Raw genomic sequence first — 20,020 nt, 5'->3', positions numbered from 1 at the left:
AATTTAAAACATTTTACATATATATGTGTATGACTAACTTGTATATTTAAGTGCTACTTTGTCATGCGAGAATGGCCGGAAAAAAAAAACAGTACGCCCGAAGTACCCGGATGTTACACTCAGTAAGCACCTTACCGCGAGTTTTTTTTTATAAAACTATAACTTTGTTGAAACTTAGGGATAGTATAATATACAATAACAATACAATGTAACAAGATGTCAAGTTTATATAAGATTAAAAAATAACAAATAAATGAAACACATGAAAATATGATATACAAAATTAAAAAAACCCAAAAAAAGTAGGCTAATGATAGTACCAAGGGGGCTGTGCGTTATTTTGTCCTCTGATACAAAGTCTCTTGGTCCTCCTGGCCTTAGGCGGTTGCAATTTGCATTTGTAATTAAAGGGGAGAGAAGAAGAAAACTGAATAAATATTACAGGTGGACGATATAAGATAATTGAACAATGTCAACGAAAAAAATAAAAGCCTTTTCTTACCTACTACCTGTTAGCTGTCAATCATGTCCTTGGGCACTTGGCCCCTGAGATATTCAACCGGACCAATGACAATACAAGAAGCGAGCTGAAATCAAACACATGATCTGAAAGCCATTTTAATTGAGAAACACACACAAACTAAATGAACGCAAGCAGCCAAGTTTACTCCTGCGGGGGAAAGGATAGTTTTTCCAATTTGGCCTCAAATCGCTTCCGACTCAAGTCCAAGATGTGGATGCCGTTCTCCTTGAAGTCAAATCCTATCCTGTGAAGCTCCTCTAATTTGGCTGTAATGTTGTGCGTGCTGTAGTCCAACACCTTGGGCTTGTCCAGTATCTGCTGCATTGTGATTCCTCCTTTTAGCAAACAGTCCAGCTTGGTGTTCAACGTCGCTGCCCCCGTGTACAGAACTACCGGATAGCTCATAATCAGTTTTTTCAGGCCAACTTTCCCACAGCCCACAGAGCGCATCTTCTGCTGGAGGCTGGTGAAATTATTTTTCAGGTACTCATTGGAGAGATCCAGGATTTCGGCACCAGGGCCGTGAAGCAGGTCCAGAAGCTCGGAGTCGCTCAGTTTCAAAGAAGCTCTGAGGTGATCGATATTCGCCTTGACTCTTTTTGTGCTTCGGATGAGGATGTATACGTTTCTGGACACCACATCTTTGGCAAACTGCTCTGGATGGTTCCCTCCCATCTCTACACAGATGTCCTCCAGGAACTCCACCATCTGCCTGTTGAGCTCCAGACTGTTGGAGAAGGTGCGTGGGGCCGTGGTGAGCAGCCGGTGGAGGTGCTTCTTGTTGAGCCCCAGCGAGGACAGAAAGGTGATGTTCTTCTCCAAGTTCTCGTTATCGCTGGAGCGGAAGAAGGACTCGGGCGAGCGTTCCAGGATGCTGACAATTTCTTCATCTGTCTGGAAGACGTTTCTCCACAGCTGCCACCGCTGCTCCAAATGTTCCAGGGAACGGGTGATGGCACGCGGATAACGGGATATGATGCTAGCCACGGTGCTGCGGCTGGCACCTTTGCTTTGCAGGAAGCCGGCGAGCCCTTGCTCGTTGGTGAAGATCTTGCGGAAAACCCCGGGCTGACGCTGGCGGGCCATCTTTACATCAACTCCCAGGAGGTTCAAGTTCTCCAGCAGGGACTCGTTCTCTGGTTTAAGTGATTTGTCATTTTCCTTCGGTGTCACGCTGCAAAACCTGGACTGTAATGCTATGCATTTTAAGGCTTGTTGAAGTGTGGATGTTCTGTGGAGCACTTTCACCCAAGATGCCATTTTTCATGAGGAGGATGTCAGCGTAGCATTTCCTGAAAATATCAAGAGGTGCAGGTAAACGGCAAGGCTTTTTATTTGTAAACTGCTAACTGGTGATAACATAGATGAATAGGTGCTCTATAACACCATTACCTTACAGTACAGTCTAATTCGGTGTCATAAAGGGGTAGAGTAGCCCGCATCTACCATATAATACTGTTTAAGTTAAACGTTTTCCACGGATACAAATACAACAAACTTACCGATGTCTATTCTGTTACTTTTGATTTCATGTAGGTAGGCGTTGCGTTTTGCTTTCTTCTTCTGTTGTTGTCTTTCTTCTTCGCTGGCCTGTCGCCACAAGGTAGGAGGCGCCACCTAGTGGAAAGAGCCAGCCTAACGTCTACTTTCACAGAACTCAAAAAATAAATACTGCAAGACGATAATTCACAAATGCGCTAGATAAATTAGTATATATATATATATGAATTAGTGATTTAACAAATATTTTGTAGCTAAATGGTTTATGCCCATAATTTGCGTATATTTGTAAGAGTAAGACGACTGTCTATGAATGTGGTTATTCTTTATATCCATTTCTATATTTATACATACATATAATAATTCAGTTTAAGCTATATAAAATCAACATTCATTGTTTTTTTTCTAAAAAACAGTGAATCTGAAAGTGTTTCCGGTCTCGAGCGCCTACCCATAATCCCTTGCGCTGTTAACGCGCAGGCACAATCGGAAGTCGGTTTTGGTTTTTCACTTTTTATTTTTTTTTACCACCAAATCCGAGGCAAAAGTGGCACTTAAAAATAAAACGGCGCTCGTACAAAAACCGAAACCGCCTTTCAGGTATGCTTCGCAAACATAAACCGTGACTTGTAAACTATGTTCCCTTCATGAACGCTACAGCAAGCTATTCGCTATAAAAACTTATTTTATATACATATGGGATAATATTACGATAGCACGTTTGTTGACAATATGGCAAGCTCGTGTGACATGATAGCTATAGCAGATAGCTCCTAGTAAACGGTAACATTTGTCGTTGGAAGGTATGGTAGTGGGCGGGGTTTCAAATGGGCGGAGTTTCCGCCCTTCATAAGGCAGCACTGAGCCTGTCTGTCACCATTCTCTCTGTGGAACCCTCAGCTCCTTCCAAGATGGCTCATCTGTCTGCTCTTTTCAAGTACGTGGATGACCACCAGGAGGTCTACGTGCAGGTAAGCCCATTCCGCTAATGTGCCAAAACGTTTACGCCAGACCGGACTGGAATCTTTACTCTTGTCTTGTCTTTACTCTCCACAGCGCCTGGCAGATTGGGTCGGCGTCCAGAGCGTGTCTGCTTTGCCGGAGAACCGTGACATGGTGAAGAAGATGATGGACATAGCGGCCAAGGATATTGAGCGACTGGGGGGCACGGTGGAGATGGTGGACATCGGCAAGCAGAAGGTAGTAACCTGCACGGCTGATATGTTGTCCTACTAAAGTATTTCCATTTAATCGTGCAGCTTCCCGATGGGGCGGAGATCCCCCTGCCACCTATCATCCTGGGACGCTTGGGCTCGGACCCGGGTAAGAAGACGGTGTGCATCTACGGTCACCTCGACGTCCAGCCCGCCAACATAGAAGACGGCTGGGACACGGAACCTTTCACTCTGGTGGAGAAAGATGGTGAGGCAGTGGCTTCTAGGAAATTGAAACTGAAACTGAGTTGAATTACTCCCACTGAAATGTTATGACACCCACCAAGTTGTCTGCGGCTTAGGGTGCAACAGTCAGTGAGTAAGTCTTCCAAGATCTTCCTTTTTATCTGCTGATTGTATCAGCGCTAAGCATTTCCAAAGTCCTTCCCGAGTCACGTTCTTGATCAGGCCTTATCTGGCAGGGTCACAAGCAGAGCAGGTGATCTTTCAGCGTAAAACAATCAAGAGTGAAAATCATCAGAAGCAGCTGGTTATATTCTACACACATCACTTTCTGGCAGCGCGAGTCAGCTGACACGGAGCACTTCCTCTCGCCTCATCCTGCCTGCTCAGCTTAGATCCTTTTTTTTTGTTTTTTTGCTAACACAACCCAAATGTTCTTCGTTTTCTTCAGGAAAGCTGTACGGGAGGGGCTCCACTGATGACAAGGGTCCAGTTCTGGCTTGGTTCAACTGCATCGAGGCCTACCAGAAGATCCAGCAGGTAATGAGCTAATTGCCTGCTGATCACTCGGGCAAAGGTCGGGGGGGGGTGGTAATGGCTTATCCCTGCACCGACTTAATAATTAAACTTACCCACACTCATTTTCACCTCACCTTTTGTTTTTACGTGAGCGTGCTACCATGAGCTCCATTTCCCTTTCCAGGAGCTGCCCATCAACATCAAATTCTGCTTCGAGGGCATGGAAGAGTCCGGGTCAGAAGGCCTTGACGAACTGGTCTTTTCCCGCAAAGACAGCTTCTTCAAGGACGTGGACTACTGCTGCATCTCGGACAACTACTGGCTGGGCAAGACCAAGCCCTGCATCACCTACGGGCTGAGAGGAATCTGCTACTTTGTCATCGAGGTTTGACTTTACCGTCACTCCGGTGCAGTTCCAGTAACCGTACCAGTTTGGCTGCTACATTTCAAGGTGGACGGCTGCGACAAGGACCTGCACTCCGGCGTGTTTGGGGGCTCGGTCCACGAGGCCATGACGGATCTCATTACACTTATGGGCAAGTAAAAGTGCTCTTTTCTAGTTCTTCTCATTTGCCCAAGTTCAACTATTGCTTCCTCGCACGATACTTCATTTTGATATTTGGTAATGAGTTGGGATTCAGTATAAATACCTTATATAATCATGCATCATACTCTTCTCCTGTTTTTTTCCACTGCATTTGACATTTTGTGGGTTTTTTTCCCGCAAACATTTGCTTTAATCACGATTCACTTTTTTTTTTGGTCCAATTTTTCAGATTTCTAAAATGATTAGGGATGTGTTCACTTTCTATGAAGTCATTTTCCAATTGAACAGAGGTTAATTGGTTCCAGACGTGACGGTGCAACATGAATTTCCGTGATATTTAATGTTAATAAATTGAATATTTTCATAGTTTGAGCATGGAAAACCTGTTTTAAATAGTTTATTTAAAAAAAAAACATGATTAGAGCCCCGCAGACATGAAATAACACCCCTAGAGTAACATTTACATTTCTGTTATTCCTTGTTTACACAACATTGCGACTCGAGACGGCCGCAAGCTAAACAGTTAGCCTGAGATTTATTTCTTCTAAACTTGTCATGTAAGCTGCCTCGTGACCAAAATACTACAGACCGTGGTCTACCACCAAACTGCCATCATTTATTCATTCATTGGTGGGAACTGTGATACGGCGAGGGGGGGATAACGGAAGCGTGATATGACTTGTGTTCCAAAAGCAAATAATAAACACACCTGTGGATGTAGTTCTAGACACCATGGACGCCACGCGTCTTCACCATTCTCATCTCTACAGGGTCCTTGGTGGACAAGAGAGGCAGGATCCAAGTTCCCGGCATGTACGACGACGTGGCTCCACTGACGGACGAAGAGAAGCAACTTTACGACAAGATCGAGTTTGATTTGGACGAGTACTCCAAGGATGTCGGCGTGGAACAGCTGCTGCACAGCAGCAAGGCAAGGCATCTTTAAGTACGACGCGACCACATTCGACGACTGCCATGTCGGTCATTGCATCCTTGCGTCCTAGGAGCAAATCCTCATGCACCGCTGGCGGTATCCCTCTCTTTCCCTGCACGGCATCGAGGGGGCTTTCTCTGGCACGGGCGCCAAGACGGTTATCCCCAGAAAAGTCCGTGGCAAATTCTCCATCCGCCTGGTCCCAGACATGGACCCCAAAGATGTGGAGAAGAAGGTAAGAGCGTGAATAGCTGGCACTGCTCGTGTTTTGCATGCGACTTTGTGTTTGGAAGTGTCTGCCAGTGCAAAAACCTGTTTGTCACGCTTGAGGCTATCTCAGGAAGTAAGCAGAAAATAACACAGCAACGTCGATGTGACTACTAAATATACCTGCTTAGCCAACATTTGCAGTCAATGCATGAATTTACATATTTTCTATTGTCTTTGAAAGGTGCTCGGCTACCTGCAGGGGAAGTTTGCCCAACTGGAGAGCCCCAACAAGCTGAATGTTTCCATGATCCACGGGGCGAAAGCCTGGGTCTCTGACTTCAATCATCCCCACTACATGGCAGGTCGCAGGGCCATGAAGACGGGTATGCCTCGTTATCTGGACTTCAACACGCGCCCTTCTCTTTGCTGTGCACGTAGACTGCATGTAACGGACACACCTATTCTCTTTGTAAGGCCTTTTGATTACATAATATCACCTGCATATGAACCAAGCTACAGCCACATTGTTAGCATTATTGTCGTTATCATGGTTAACCCCAACAACTACGTTACCGGCGTAGTGACACCTCGCCACGCCACACCGGCTAGCTCGCTCACAAAGCATCCGACCACCAGCGAAAGCTCACACTGTGCATTAGAATGCACAGGGAAAGCCAAGTGTTCATGTCTCACATCAGGACCGATGGGCAAAAGTACACGTATTGTTCAACGAGTACCTTTTCTGCTATCGTCGTCTTTAGTCTTTGGCGTGGAACCGGACCTGACGCGCGAGGGCGGAAGCATCCCCGTCACGCTGACCTTCCAGGAGGCCACAGGACGCAATGTCATGCTCCTTCCCGTCGGGTCCTCCGACGACGGCGCTCACTCCCAGAACGAGAAGATCAACAGGTTTGTTTCCTCCTTAGTCCTGTGGAAAAGCAACATGGCACCAGATGATAAGTTCCGTTTCTCCTTTCAGATCCAACTACATTCAAGGAATCAAGATGCTGGGTGCTTACTTCCACGAAGTGTCTCAGCTGCAAGACTGAACACACAATGTGCTCCATGCATTTCTGACACATTTACTCCTGATAATAAAATTCTTGGTTAGTTTTTTCATACACTGGTTGAATATTTTGCAGCCATGTTTGTCACATTCTGGTACTGTGTATACTGTCATACTTATGTTGTGTCTCCTTCTTTCTCTTTGGGCTTTTCCCTTCAGGGGTCATCCAATCAATCCCCTCCATCCAACCCTGTCTTCTGTCCCTCTCACACCAACTACCCTCATGTCCTCCTTCACTACATCCATAAACCTCTTTGGTCTTCCTCTACACCTCCTACCTGGCAACAGCTTTCTACCAATAGATTCACTATCTGTACTCTGGACATGCCTCTGAGTGTGTAATAACAGAATAATTACACCAGTAAAATCTATTTCATTAAATCGTTTCCATTCCATGAGTTTTTTTTCAAGGTTTAAATTTGATATATGAGACAGAAGTGAAAGCGTCCAAGCTGAAGGAGTGTGTTCCTTTAAGAAAGAGGCGGGGTTTGTTTCCATCCCGGATAGGTCTCGTGGTTGCCATGTCCGTCACATAAATGGTCAATTTAACAGTCTGTACCCTAAAAGCCTCACATATTACTTTTATTGCTATCCCTAGCATATTGTTTCACTGGTTTTATCACTGTATGACCAAGATGTCACAAAATGAATTATTATATGAAAAGCTTTCGAAGTTAAGCGAAAAACATGTAGATCTGGCAACGCAAGCTGCCATTTTCCGGCGCGGGAAACTCTGAAAAACACGGAAGTGCTTCGTTGCCTAACTGACGTCACTATTGTGTGCTACGGCTTCAACTGAAGAGGTGAAATTATTTAGCTTGGCACACGATAAATACAATTTTAGCTTTCGCTGATAATGTAGACAAAATGTTATGACATGACGGTTATTATGGATCGTTACAACGAGGTGAAACGTTTGCTGAAAACTTGGGAGCAGGGATTTGTCCAGCAGCACCAGAGGAAACCCAGCAAGGTGATTTTATGTGACTGTGACTTGTTAAAGACAGCTTTCTCTTTAAAATGACCTCCATGTTGTTTAGGAGGACATTGACGAAGCCCCGGAGGAGACCAGGAGTGAGTGTAGACATTTATAATATTATGTTTACAAACAATTGAGCTGTATAAAATACGTATGTTGCCTCCCCCAGATCTATATAAAGAGTACCGCAGTTTGAAACAAGCCGGAGAGAACAGCAGCAGCAGTAGTAGTAGTAGTAGAAGTGATGCTAGCAGTAAACACCCAGAATCAGGCCAGAAGGTAACTAAGATGGTGAATTCTACACTGTAGAGCACCGTGCGGGTATTCATGGTATGTCTGACCGTTTAGGAGGCTGACTGCTGGGGTTCCCATCTGAATCGCAGTGCATTGCCAGCATCCTCGCCTCGACTGACAGCCCTGGACAGAGACAGTCTGAAGGCCTCAGCACAGTACTATGGGCTCAAACTCAAAAACAACCTGGCAACAATGCCTCACAAGGTAAGGCTTTGACCGGCTCGACCACCAAGTGAAACCATAGTGAGGAGCTTACCTCCCTGCTCCTTCCATCGCAGGAGAGACCTGTCTCTTTAAGAACATCAGGTCGTTTGCCTCCGAACTCCTTCAAGGATGGTGCACAGGAGACCAAATCCACCACCACATCCTCTCCCTTTTCACCAAGGTAAGTGGATCTAAAACCTTGTGGCCGAGCCTAGGTATCTATGGGCTGTAAATGGCCTCTGGGTGCACTAATATACCTTTTTGGTTGTGTATCTTCTGCTCCATACAGTAGACAGGTGAAGCCTGGCCTGGGAGCACTGGTTTCCAGTCAGCTCCAAGCGTTGGAGCCTGAAGAGCCCTTTGAAGCTGCCCAGGAGCCGCTCGGTTCTAACCCAGGAAACGATCGCAGCAGGACGGGTGCCAGCAAAGACGTGGAGGCTTCTTCTGCAGACACCGGAGAAGACTCGGGGTCTTCACGTGGAGACCTCGGCGGCGCAGCTGTCGGCACTTGGCCCGCGTCAAGTGACACCCCGCGCCCTCTCGGAGGATTCCGAGTGGGAATGGCTGCGGGTCCGAGGCCTTCCCCTGCCAGCAGGCTGAGCTCTGTCGACAAGAAGTGGCTGGAGAGGTGTCAGGTGTTTGGAGAGATGGGAGCTGAGGAGAGACCTGGAGCTGGCAACCAGGAGAGAGATCTGCTAGTGGGAAAGAAGGATGGGAAAGACGTAGTGGGAAAAGATCTACTTGTAGAAGAAAAGACACTGGAGAGAGATGAGAGTAAAACTCCTGATCAACATTTCACTAAAAAACAGGAAAGCAAGACCGAGGCACACGTGACACCACCTTCAACACCAGATGATCCTCCTCCGTCCACGTGTGCTAAGAAGAGCAGGAAGAGACAAAGGGAAGGAGAGATGACACAAGGAGAGGAAGGAGTCAAAAAGAGAAGAAGAAATGCTAAAAAGAATGAGGAGCGGTGGGCCGGGAATGCTGACGAAGGGAACGGGAAGACAAGAACCAAGAGGAGCAAGAAAAAGGGCAAAGATGACACCGATGACGCAGAGGAAGAAGCTAAGATCCCAAAGAAGGTAAGCACGGACCCCCAATCACATCCTTCTCCGTGCGCTTTCATGCACTTCCTTGTTCTCCTCCCAAGGCGCCTCAGGAGAATCTGTTAGGAGAAATGGAGGAAGAATATGTGGCGAAGAGATCGTATCACGGACAGTCTGCCAGAGCCAGGTAGGACACACCTGATCCAAGTTAGACATCATCCTAAATAAAACATCCATATTTGCCTTGCAGAGGCAACGCTGCTTCAGAGGGCAACTTTGTGAAGATAAACCTGAAGAAGAAATCTCACGTCAAAGGATACGCACTAAGAGGACTTGCCCTACGCAAACAAGTTAGTGTTGCTTTGACGAGACGTGATGGCGTGTGACCGCCACATCGTGCTAGTTAGGGTTAGCTAAGCCCGAACGCGTGTATCTCCATGTGGAACAGACCATTCCAAATGCATCAATTACGAGGGAGGGGCACATTAAATGTAAGCACGATGTAAAGAGAAAGGTTGAACATGGCGTCAGGCGCCATGTTGCCATGCTGCAACGTCAAAGCATCCAACTGTCAGATTCGTTAGTAAGGTGAAGAAAAGGCGTCACCCCAACATGTTTGCATCACCCCCCCCCTTCCAGCTGTACATGCAGAAGTTCCAGCTGAAAGGCGAACGTTTCGGCGGAGGCGGTGGCCATTTTGGCCGAGGCAGGAGGGGCGGCTTCAGGGGAGGCCACAGCCGCCCGAGCGACACCTGCTACAAGTGCGGGGCCACCGGACACTGGGCCATCCACTGCAAGGGACCGGGTGAGCGGCCGGGAGGAGAGTTCGAGCGCGCGCGCGATGAAATGTTGACACCGCTCTGGCCATGTGTCTCGCAGCTCCGCCCCCTCCTGTTGTTGCGGACACGCCTGCTGAGGAGGAGCCCTTTGAGCTCCCCACCTTGGAGGAGGTTGCCAGGGCGACAGGAACCCTGCAAGCCCAGCCAGGTAGGCCTTCCCGATGCAGTCCGAGCGACTGGTGCATTTGGACTTTCAACTGCGTGTGCATGTCGTGGCGCCCAAGAGGCGCAGCAGGAACAGCAGGACACGGACAACAAAGACGAAGCTCTGCTGAACGTGATTCGACCCGACTACGAGCGGCCGCCGCCTCCGCCGCCCATGGAGCCGCTGTACGGCCTCACGGACGAGGGCAAAGTTCAAAGTACATGAACAAAAGCTTCATTCCGATGGGGAAAAAAAAAAGGTGGACTCAACTTTGTTGGCCTTTTTGTGTTCAGCAACACCAGACGAGGTCTTCACTGCTCTCCAGGAACTGGGCTACAGCTCCTTCAGGGCTGGTCAGGAGGAAGCCATCATGAGGATCCTGTCAGGTACGTACGCCACATAACGGATGGAACCCACCAGGTCCTGAAAGATAGCACAATGGGGTTGATTGATTGATTGATTGATTGGAAGCTGATCATTAGAAAGAGGAAGTAAAGTCACTACTGCGGATCCCCGCATTCACAGCCTTGAACTTGAACGTGTTTTTTGGGGACCGCCCCTTTAAAACTTCAACCAACAGCAGTGCAATTGAACCTAGACGCCCACACGAGGCCTTCAGGGACACTCTTTATCACGGGAATATGTGTGGCGTAAAGAACTAACCTCACTCTGACTGCAGAGTACAGGTTGATGCATTTGAGTGTGCTCGGAAATCCCAGCATCATCTACCGTGACCTCAAGCTGCTGGTTCAACACTGACCTCTGACCTCTGCAGGTCTGTCCACCCTGGTGGTGCTGTCCACGGGCATGGGCAAGTCCTTGTGCTATCAGCTCCCAGCGTTCCTGTACGCCAAGCGATCCAAATCCATCGCTTTGGTCATCTCGCCGCTGGTCTCGCTGATGGACGACCAGGTGTGGTACTCGCCCCCCCAATGAGGAGCCCGCCGTTGCTTGAATTGTGTTGCCCACACGTCTCCCGTGTGTGTGTGTGTGTGTGTGTGTGTGTAGCTGTCCGGCCTGCCCGCCAAGCTGAAGGCCGCCTGCATCCACTCCAACATGACCACGAAGCAGAGAGAAGCTGCGGTGGAGAAGGTAACCATCAGAGGAGAAGCACCGAGAGGATCTCCAGCGTTCCCTTTGTGTTCAGGTGAAGACGGGTCAGGTGTGCGTGCTGCTGCTGTCCCCCGAGGCCCTGGTAGGAGGGGGCGGCTCCGGATCCGGGTGTCTGCCCGCGGCGCAGGAGCTCCCCCCTGTGGCCTTCGCGTGCATCGACGAGGCGCATTGCGTGTCCGAGTGGTCGCACAACTTCAGGCCCTGCTACCTGAGGCTGTGTAAGGTAAGCCCCCCGCCGAGGGGCGTCCGCGTTGGCCCCCGGTCAGCCCGATTCAGGCTTCACATGTCTCCGCAGGTTCTGAGGGAGCGTTTGGGCGTGCGGTGCCTGCTGGGACTTACCGCCACGGCCACGCTGTCCACCGCGCTGGACATAGCTCAGCACCTGGACATCCATCACGAGGACGGCATCGCCGTGCGCTCGGCCGCCGTGCCCGCCAACCTGCACCTGTCTGTGTCCATGGACCGACAAAAGGATCACGTAGGATCATCCTTCTCAACCTGGCGTCCTCAGACATGTTCCCAACCTTCTCACCTCCTTCTGGGTGTCTTCTAGGCGCTGGTGTCCTTGCTGAAAGGCCATCGCTTCGGTTGCCTGGACTCCATCATCGTCTACTGCACCAGGAGGGAGGAGACGGCTCGCGTGGCGGCGCTGCTCAGGACCTGCCTGCAGGGGGTCCTCCTGAAGGAAAACACAGACATCAGCAGCCGAGCTCCGAGCAACCCGGCCGGGCAGAAGAAGAAGGACCTCGGTAAGGCTGCGTGACCGCACACTGACCTTTGACCACGCGGCCTGCCGTCTGCTGTCTTCATCCAGCCAGGAAAAAGATCCGCAAGCCTCTGAAGTGGCAGGCCGAGTCCTACCACGCCGGCCTCTCTGCTTCGGAACGCCGCCGCGTTCAGAACAACTTCATGTGCGGCCAGCTGAGGATCGTGGTGGCCACCGTGGCCTTTGGCATGGGCCTGGACAAGTCCGACGTGCGCGGGGTGGTTCACTACAACATGCCCAAGGTGGTGGGCGGGGTCTCCATGTTCTTTATGTTTTTAAAGCGCATGCAGACGTAGATGGTTTGCTTTTTCTTTACCTTTTCTCAGAGCTTTGAGAGCTACGTTCAAGAAATCGGGAGAGCTGGCAGAGATGGCGAGCCGGCGCATTGTCACCTCTTCCTTGACCCCGAGGTGAGATATTTAGGAATGAGAGAACCCAAGCACCAACAGCGTGAGGAGCTCATGAGGACCATCAGTACGGTGCAGTTAGTCCAACACGCATGAGTAGCAATGCGGAGGTAGAGCTAGCATCTGGTGGACTTATAACGCCACTGACGTTTGGTGCAGGGCATGGACCTCCACGAGCTGCGTCGTCACATCTACTCGGACACGGTGGACTACTACACGGTGAAGAGGCTGGTCCAGAAGGTGTTCCCTCCCTGCAAATGCAAACAGATACACCAGAAACAGCAGCAACTCATCAAGGTACCTCCGGGGTTCCTGCGTGGGGGCGGTCTACGCGGCGCCCCCGTACTCCGGTCACGTCTTCTCTGTGGCCGTCAGGAGGACGTGGATGACGCAGAGCTGCTGGAGATGATGGAGACGTGTGAGCGGGAGAGCGGCCAGCAGGACGCCAGCCGTCCTGAGATGACGGCGGAGGAGGAAGCCGTGGAGGAGGTGGAAAGCAAAGAGTGGCCCGTGGAACGAGTGTGTCACACTCATGAGAGAGCGATTCCTATCCAGCAGACGGTGGAGGCTCTGGACATCACCGAGGAGGGTAGGGACACGTAGCAACTAAATCAGCATGGCTGTTGAAGAGCATCCATGAACATGGCAAAAAGAAACTCCAGTAGTTTGTGTTGACTGTGGCGCCCTCTGCTGGTTGCGGCCTGTAATGCTAAACATTATAGCGATGATCCGGCCAGCCTTACCTTGTTTACGTCTCAGGGGTGGAGACGCTGCTGTGCTACCTGGAGTTGCATCCTCAGCGCTTTGTGGAGCTTCTCCACTCCACGCTGTCCGTGTGCCAAGTCAGCTGCTCCGACGGACCCCGACAGCTCCAGAGAATCACCAAAATGTAGCAGGAAGTCAAAAGCCACGCTCGCTCCGACTAACCGTGTCAAACGCTGAGCATTCCGGCTTGCGTCCTCGCAGATGTCCGCCCGTGGCCGTGGTGCTGGCCAGGCGGCGAATGGCCGGCGAGCGAGTGGAGACGTGCGACCGGCTGGAGTTCGACGTGGTGGAGGTGGCCGACAGCATGGGATGGCAGCTGCCTCTGGTCAAGCGGGGGCTCAGGCAGCTTCAGTGGAGCTCGGGTAGGGTCACGGCGCCACCAGGTGGGACCCCGTGAAATGATTCGGTGACACGCTCTCGCTCTGTGCGGCAGTCGGCGGACGGAGCGGCGTCCACGTGGAGTTCTCCTCCCCGTCTTTCTACTTCCGTTCCTACGGCGACCTGAGCGACCAAGAGCTGGACCGAGTGTGCCACTTCCTGCACGAGCGCGTGCAAGACCAGGAGAGGTCTCGGCTCTACCAGCTCAGCGCCTGCTTCAAGGCCTTCAAAAGGTAAAGTCCACTCTGGTCTTTGGAGACGCCTGTCACCTGACCTGGGTCTCGGGGCAGCGTGGCCTTCCAGGACGTGCTGCCATGCGTGGAGGATTTGGACCGGGCTCGCAGTCTCCAGCTCAAAGACCTCCTGTCCGACTACTTCGATAAGAGGCGGGACCGACACCTCGCCCGGCAGCCCCCGGACGTGGAGGAGGGTCTGGACCAGTACAAGGTACCACAAACACTCAAGTGGGTGACGATGGCGTGCGAGCCTGGCCGCTGTTTTCTAGCTCCTAGATTGGGAAAGTCAGATCAGGGCAGACATCAGGAGCTTCCTGTCCACGAGGAGTGACGAGAAGTTCTCGGGGAGAGCCGTCGCCAGGATCCTCCACGGCATCGGTAAGCACATGCCTTCGTTGTGGACATGCCGCTTATCTGCTTAGCAACCATCCCGTCTTAGCAACAATCCTGTCTTAGCAACCAAATGAATAATAAATACATCCAAAGAAAGGCAAACTAAAGCATTCATAAGGAAAACTTTCACACATAAATAATCCAATAAAAGAAGTAAAGTGATGATAATACAAATACTTACAAATAGTCTGCATTTTTAAACTAAATGGAGACCTTTTCAGCCATGAATTAACCTACCACACCAGGTTTAGCCGCTAGATGGCGGCATTGAGTAAGTGAAGACTGCCTGGCATTCCTGGCAGGACTAGAACCGGATTAGCAACATTAGCAGCATTAGCGTACATGCTAAAAGTGTTCCAATCTGTATCATGTTGGTCTGGGAATACGGGGATGAAGGTAAAGTCTCCTAGTACCCAACTCTAATGCTCTCCTTAAACCCAGGAAGTCCGTGTTATCCGGCTCAGACGTACGGCAGAGACCGACGCTACTGGAGGAAGTACATCCAATTTGACTTCAACCAGCTCATCAAGATGGCCACCCAGGAGATCATACGCTTTAAGTGAACCCTCACCTTTATGTCCTTTATGCATGTCTATGAATAAAAGTTGTATTTTTCTAACATGGTCGTCTTAGTAGCGTGATGGCGTATTATTTGTACTATGATTGGCTTACCACATTCATGCTAATTTATCCTCCCAGCATCCCCGGCATCACTACCAACTTTTAGAAAATAAAGAAAATAAAAGCCAAGGCTTTGACAAGCATTTTTATTATTCCAACCAACTAATATACTTGACTTACTTTACAACTAATACGTATATATACTTGGTTCATCAGGAAAATCAGCTATTTGTCTCTGCCCCCCCCCCCATGGAAGTCACATGACATGATGACCATTTAGGATGTGATTCTGTGCTTTTAGTGTTTCCATCGTATTGTGGACGTTGCGAGGCAGCGAGGATGCGACGTAAAGAAACCTCGGTCTGACACGAGCCGTGTGTCCTATATCCGGTCTTTCATAAACCCCGTTTGTTAGGAGAACCTCATCATGTTCCTTCATCATCTTCTCAAGTCTCCAGCTAGTTTTAGTCCGTGATTAGAGCAAAGGAACCAACCTCACGCACACACGGACTACGTCCTCACGTGGTGTTTCCTTCCCTTCTGGCTAAACGCCGATGTTCTCCTCGTACAGCGACAGCACCAAGAGGATGGCCCAGCCGCTCAGGAGGCCCACGTTCTGCAACGCGAATATCAGCCAGGGTCTCCTGGAGTCGATGTGCACCAAGGCGGGCAACTGCAGAGCACAACACAAAGTCAACATCTCATTGTCTTCTTCTCCATGTTTGTTGTGTTGTGTTGCGGCTATGACGAGGCCACCGGCGTACGACGCCGCACTCGATATCACAGATCAGCTTCTCTTCAAACGACGGCTCATTTTACATTATTTACATTATTCATTCATTACAGTTAGTTTGGTAAACATTTGTCAACATTCATTCATTTTCTACTGCTCACTCTCCATTAGTGGTGACACAGGGAGCAGTTCCACAGTACAACCAGCAGAGGGTGCTGTTTCCTCAATGTTATTGTATATTTAACGCGCTTTAGTTGGAATAAACTTAACCTAGCAAGCGTGGTTGTGTTCAAGGAACCTGGGAAATCTGGATTTACTGAGGTGGGACTAATAAAAGAGAAAGTAGAGTAAATATGAATGAATTGTGACGCAGGCTAACGGTGTGTCATGAGGTCCACGCGTAAAAATCAGCTCGAGTTTTTCCCATCTGACTGGAATCCCGCTGGGGGACCTCCTATGTCCCAGCATCCCCGAACGCCACATGAATCCTGTCCGTCGTGTGGCGAAATGCGCGGCGTACTCACCATGTCAGCCAGTCCCACGTAGAGAAAGAGGCCGGCGGTGACGGCGGCGATCCACTGCTTGGTGGCGAGGTCGGTGGCCACGGCGAGAGCGACGTAAAGGCCGACGAAGGAGGACATGGCTCCGCCCACGTTGAGAAGCAGCGCCCGCCGCACCGACATGCCGCTGTGCAGCAGGATGGCGAAGTCTCCCAGCTCGTGAGGCAGCTCGTGGCAGAGCACGGCCAGCGACGTGGCCACGCCCGACTTCCACGACAGGGAGAAGGCGGCGCCCATGGCCAGGCCGTCGGCGAAGTTGTGGATGGCGTCGCCCAGGGTCACCATGTAGGGCAGCAGGGGGGGGTCTGCTGGACCACAAAGACCAATTCGTCCTTAGAACTTCCTGCTCGGTCCTGACCTCACCTGACCTCACCTCTGCTGGCCTCCTGACCGACGCGCTCCTCTTCCTCCGTCACCTGCAAGGTGGGGGCACCGTCATCATCATCATCGTCATCGTCATCGTCATCGTCACGTTGGCGTGTCTTACCAATTCTGCCACTGATGCCGAGCGCATATCGTCCTTGTCTTTCCTGTCCTGTTGGTACATTTCCACAACTCTGCTGTGGTCACAGTGGTGGGGGGGCGAGGCGTCCTGGATGTACGCAAACCACAACCGATGTTAGCTAATACCATCCCGCTAATAGATAGGCCAGCGTATGGCGAATGTTAGCTAACAGGCGTTATCTCTAGGACAACGTATGGCGAATGTTAGCTAACAGGCGTTATCTCTAGGACAACGTATGGCGAATGTTAGCTAACAGATGCTATCCTTAGAACAACGTATGGTGAATGTTAGCTAACAGATGCTATCTTATCTTTAGGACAACGTATGGCGAATGTTAGCTAACAGACGTTATCTCTAGGACATCGTATGGCGAATGTTAGCTAACAGATGCTATCCTTAGAACAACGTATGGTGAATGTTAGCTAACAGATGCTATCTTATCTTTAGGACAACGTATGGCGAATGTTAGCTAACAGACGTTATCTTTAGAGTAACATATGGCGAATGTTAGCTAACAACCGTTATCTTCAGAGCAACGTATGGCGAATGTTAGCTAACAGACGTTATCTTTAGGACAACTATGGCGAATGTTAGCTAACAGACTTTATCTTTAGGACAACGTATGGCGAATGTTAGCTAATAGACGTTATCTTTAGGACAATGTATGGCGAATGTTAGCTAACAGGCGTTATCTTTAGGACAACGTATGGCGAATGTTAGCTAACAGATGCTATCTTTAGGACAACGTATGGCGAATGTTAGCTAATACCATCCGACTAATAAATGTTATCTTTAGGACAACGTATGGCGAATGTTAGCTAACAGACTTTATCTTTAGGACAAAGTATGGCAAATGTTAGCTAACAGGCGTTATCTTTAGGGCAAAGTATGGCGAATGTTAGCTAACAGACGTTATCTTTAGGACAACGTATGGCGAATGTTAGCTAACAGACGTTATCTTTAGGACGACGTATGGCGAATGTTAGCTAACAGGCGTTATCTTTAGGACAACGTATGGCGAATGTTAGCTAATACCATCCGACTAATAAATGTTATCTTTAGGACAACGTATGGCGAATGTTAGCTAACAGACGTTATCTTTAGGACAAAGTATGGCAAATGTTAGCTAACAGACGTTATCTTTAGGACAACGTATGGCGAATGTTAGCTAACAGACGTTATCTTTAGGACAACGTATGGCGAATGTTGGCTAACAGACGTTATCTTTAGGACGACGTATGGCGAATGTTAGCTAACAGACGTTATCTCTAGGACAACGTATGGCAAATGTTAGCTAACAGATGCTATCTTTAGAACAACGTATGGTGAATGTTAGCTAACAGATGCTATCTTATCTTTAGGACAACGTATGGCGAATGTTAGCTAACAACCGTTATCTTCAGAGCAACGTATGGCGAATGTTAGCTAACAGACTTTATCTTTAGGACAACGTATGGCGAATGTTAGCTAACAGACGTTATCTTTAGGACAAAGTATGGCGAATGTTAGCTAACAGACGTTATCTTTAGGACAACGTATGGCGAATGTTAGCTAACAGACGTTATCTTTAGGACAACTATGGCAAATGTTAGCTAACAGACGTTATCTTTAGGAGAACGCATGGCGAATGTTAGCTAACAGACGTTATCTTTAGGACAACTATGGCGAATGTTAGCTAACAGACGTTATCTTTAGGACAACTATGGCGAATGTTAGCTAACAGACTTTATCTTTAGGACAACGCATGGCGAATGTTAGCTAACAGACGTTATCTTTAGAGTAACGTATGGCGAATGTTAGCTAACAGACTTTATCTTTAGGACAAAGTATGGCGAATGTTAGCTAACAGACGTTATCTTTAGGACAACTATGGCAAATGTTAGCTAACAGACGTTATCTTTAGGACAACGCATGGCGAATGTTAGCTAACAGACGTTATCGTTAGGACAACGTATGGCGAATGTTAGCTAACAAACGTCAACTGTGAAAAAGAGACTAGCCCGCACGGCTAGCTAAGCGTGTAGCAGCTAGCATGGCATCTCACCGCGTGATGGCCGCGTCCGTGCGTGAGCAGCGAGAAGATGGTCTCCATCAGGTAGAAGCAGTAGATCCCAGCCAACAACACCAACATCTTGTACACGTGGTCGGGCGCCCCCGCATCACCGGCCCCGCCATGGCGTTGGTGCGGGTGTCCCACGTCACCCGAGTCCTCAGAGTGCACGTGGAGGCCTAGGAACTACACGGGTAGGAGAAGTCAATGTGTGTGTGTGTGTGCGTTGGAGGGGCGGCGGGGGCTCACCATGGGCAGCAGGTGCAGCAAGGCGTCCCCCGTCAGGGACCCCACGGCCAGGCTGATGCAGAAGCGGAGGCACAGCTGGAAGACGGCGGTGAAGGACGTGCAGAGCAGCAACACCAGGCCAAACATGGACGCCAGCGTGATGACCACGTTGGCCAGGGTGGCGTAAAGGTACCCTGAACACGCACGTCACATGTGTCACACGCTTGCGGCCGAGCGGAGGACCCCCCCCGTCCCGTGGGACCGGGGTGCCACGTGCCGGTCCTGGATCAACGTACGTTCTGTGGTGCTGAGCCGGTCTGGGGCGGGCGGATGAGTGGCGTGGCAGGCCCCGCTCAGGATCTGCTGGACCAGCGCGGGGCTGAGCCGGGCCACGTCCGATCGGTCCAGGATGGCGTGGCCCCCTCCCAGGCGGTGGATCAGCACCAGCTCGTGGGCGGAGAAGCAGTGCTGGCGAAGAGGAAGGAGCTGCTGGATGCGGTCAGGAAGACGAGGTGGACCTTCACGCTTACCTGATCCCAGCTGGCGTTGGAGCCTTGGTGGGGGCGTCTCTCCGTGTGTCCGCCCCCGACGCCCAGGGACCCCATGAGAGCCTCCAGGTCTAAGGGAGGGGTGAGGACCAAAGCGTAGGTCAGCGTGGAGGCGTGGCTTCCGTGATGGAAGGCGTGGTCTCTTACCGGCCACGGTGACCCGGTCGGAGCCCAGTCGGGCCATGATGTCGTCCAGGAAGAAGATCTCCTCGGGGAGGGGGCGGCCCGCCACGCACCCGCCTCGAAGGACGTGGTGCAGGACCCGGCCCAAGACCGCGCCCGCCGCCCGGGTCTGCCGGGGCCCTGAGGCGCCCACCTCCGCCATGATGACGCTCGCTGTGACGCAGCTCTGGTTACCGTGGCGACAAAGAACAACGCTGGCTTTGATGGCCCCCTACCATGTACCCTACTCATGTACTTTTACACAAACATACTTTATACACGCATACTCTACTTCATACACGCATACTCTACTTTCACACATACTGGACTGCAACAAATATACTGTACT

At 50.1% G+C, this 20,020-nt stretch overlaps 4 protein-coding genes and 1 long non-coding RNA gene across 12 annotated transcripts in view; 2 read left to right on the top strand and 3 right to left on the bottom strand.

Annotated features, from left to right (window-relative positions):
• Positions 1-602: 602 nt before the first annotated feature.
• LOC131101693 (transcription termination factor 1, mitochondrial) lies at positions 603-3,043 on the bottom strand. 2 transcript variants are annotated; one of them, XM_058047030.1, is made up of 2 exons: positions 2,026-3,043; positions 603-1,815 (listed from the first exon to the last, which is right to left on the bottom strand). In XM_058047030.1, the coding sequence occupies exon 2, from the start codon at positions 1,781-1,783 to the stop codon at positions 665-667; it is 1,119 nt and encodes a 372-aa protein (XP_057903013.1). In that variant the 5' UTR covers positions 1,784-1,815; positions 2,026-3,043; the 3' UTR covers positions 603-664. The 2 variants fall into 2 exon arrangements, with proteins under 2 accessions (XP_057903013.1, XP_057903014.1); XM_058047031.1 differs by having other exon boundaries at positions 1,916-2,032.
• On the top strand, positions 2,460-7,078 carry cndp2 (carnosine dipeptidase 2). 2 transcript variants are annotated; one of them, XR_009119271.1, is made up of 13 exons: positions 2,460-2,623; positions 2,924-2,994; positions 3,080-3,223; positions 3,283-3,445; positions 3,872-3,960; positions 4,124-4,324; positions 4,391-4,475; positions 5,257-5,417; positions 5,491-5,655; positions 5,872-6,013; positions 6,392-6,539; positions 6,610-6,736; positions 6,856-7,078. XR_009119271.1 is itself a non-coding variant. In XM_058047029.1 (12 exons), the coding sequence occupies exons 2-12, from the start codon at positions 2,935-2,937 to the stop codon at positions 6,677-6,679; spliced, it is 1,428 nt and encodes a 475-aa protein (XP_057903012.1). In that variant the 5' UTR covers positions 2,460-2,623; positions 2,924-2,934; the 3' UTR covers positions 6,680-7,078. The 2 variants fall into 2 exon arrangements, 1 of the variants encoding a protein (XP_057903012.1); XM_058047029.1 differs by having other exon boundaries at positions 6,610-7,078.
• Positions 6,294-11,770, bottom strand: LOC131101694 (uncharacterized). The gene is made up of 3 exons (XR_009119272.1): positions 11,659-11,770; positions 8,431-10,629; positions 6,294-6,558 (listed from the first exon to the last, which is right to left on the bottom strand). It is a non-coding gene; the product is annotated as an uncharacterized LOC131101694 (long non-coding RNA).
• Positions 7,453-14,856, top strand: recql4 (RecQ helicase-like 4). Of its 3 annotated transcripts, none has more exons than XR_009119270.1 (27): positions 7,453-7,669; positions 7,737-7,770; positions 7,845-7,954; positions 8,024-8,173; positions 8,248-8,354; positions 8,463-9,258; positions 9,327-9,409; positions 9,473-9,572; positions 9,862-10,027; positions 10,102-10,209; positions 10,286-10,423; positions 10,500-10,592; positions 10,982-11,118; positions 11,215-11,298; positions 11,354-11,542; positions 11,615-11,797; positions 11,873-12,068; positions 12,134-12,327; positions 12,412-12,495; positions 12,652-12,789; positions 12,868-13,081; positions 13,252-13,381; positions 13,459-13,619; positions 13,691-13,868; positions 13,939-14,082; positions 14,141-14,249; positions 14,706-14,744. XR_009119270.1 is itself a non-coding variant. In XM_058047026.1 (27 exons), the coding sequence occupies exons 1-27, from the start codon at positions 7,574-7,576 to the stop codon at positions 14,825-14,827; spliced, it is 4,254 nt and encodes a 1,417-aa protein (XP_057903009.1). In that variant the 5' UTR covers positions 7,453-7,573; the 3' UTR covers positions 14,828-14,856. The 3 variants fall into 3 exon arrangements, 2 of the variants coding, with proteins under 2 accessions (XP_057903009.1, XP_057903008.1); XM_058047026.1 differs by having other exon boundaries at positions 8,466-9,258; positions 13,926-14,082; positions 14,706-14,856; XM_058047025.1 differs by having other exon boundaries at positions 13,926-14,082; positions 14,706-14,856.
• A 273-nt stretch (positions 14,857-15,129) lies between these two features.
• The window catches only part of slc39a4 (solute carrier family 39 member 4), a 59,282-nt gene continuing 54,391 nt past the window's right edge, over positions 15,130-20,020 (bottom strand). For 3 of the 4 annotated variants that reach the window (XM_058048084.1, XM_058048086.1, XM_058048085.1), the window contains 9 exons: positions 19,657-19,858; positions 19,492-19,580; positions 19,258-19,429; positions 18,983-19,155; positions 18,728-18,919; positions 16,666-16,770; positions 16,552-16,594; positions 16,143-16,486; positions 15,130-15,558 (listed from right to left, as the gene is read on the bottom strand). In XM_058048084.1, the coding sequence (XP_057904067.1) occupies positions 15,430-15,558; positions 16,143-16,486; positions 16,552-16,594; positions 16,666-16,770; positions 18,728-18,919; positions 18,983-19,155; positions 19,258-19,429; positions 19,492-19,580; positions 19,657-19,858 (1,449 nt within the window). In that variant the 3' untranslated portion in view covers positions 15,130-15,429. The remainder of the gene's footprint in view (positions 15,559-16,142; positions 16,487-16,551; positions 16,595-16,665; positions 16,771-18,727; positions 18,920-18,982; positions 19,156-19,257; positions 19,430-19,491; positions 19,581-19,656; positions 19,859-20,020) is intronic. The other variant, XM_058048087.1, reaches the window with a different exon arrangement.

Source organism: Doryrhamphus excisus, chromosome 14 (assembly GCF_030265055.1).
Source record: "Doryrhamphus excisus isolate RoL2022-K1 chromosome 14, RoL_Dexc_1.0, whole genome shotgun sequence".
Taxonomy (NCBI): Eukaryota; Metazoa; Chordata; class Actinopteri; order Syngnathiformes; family Syngnathidae; genus Doryrhamphus; species Doryrhamphus excisus.
This window is presented reverse-complemented; position numbering and strand designations above follow the sequence as displayed.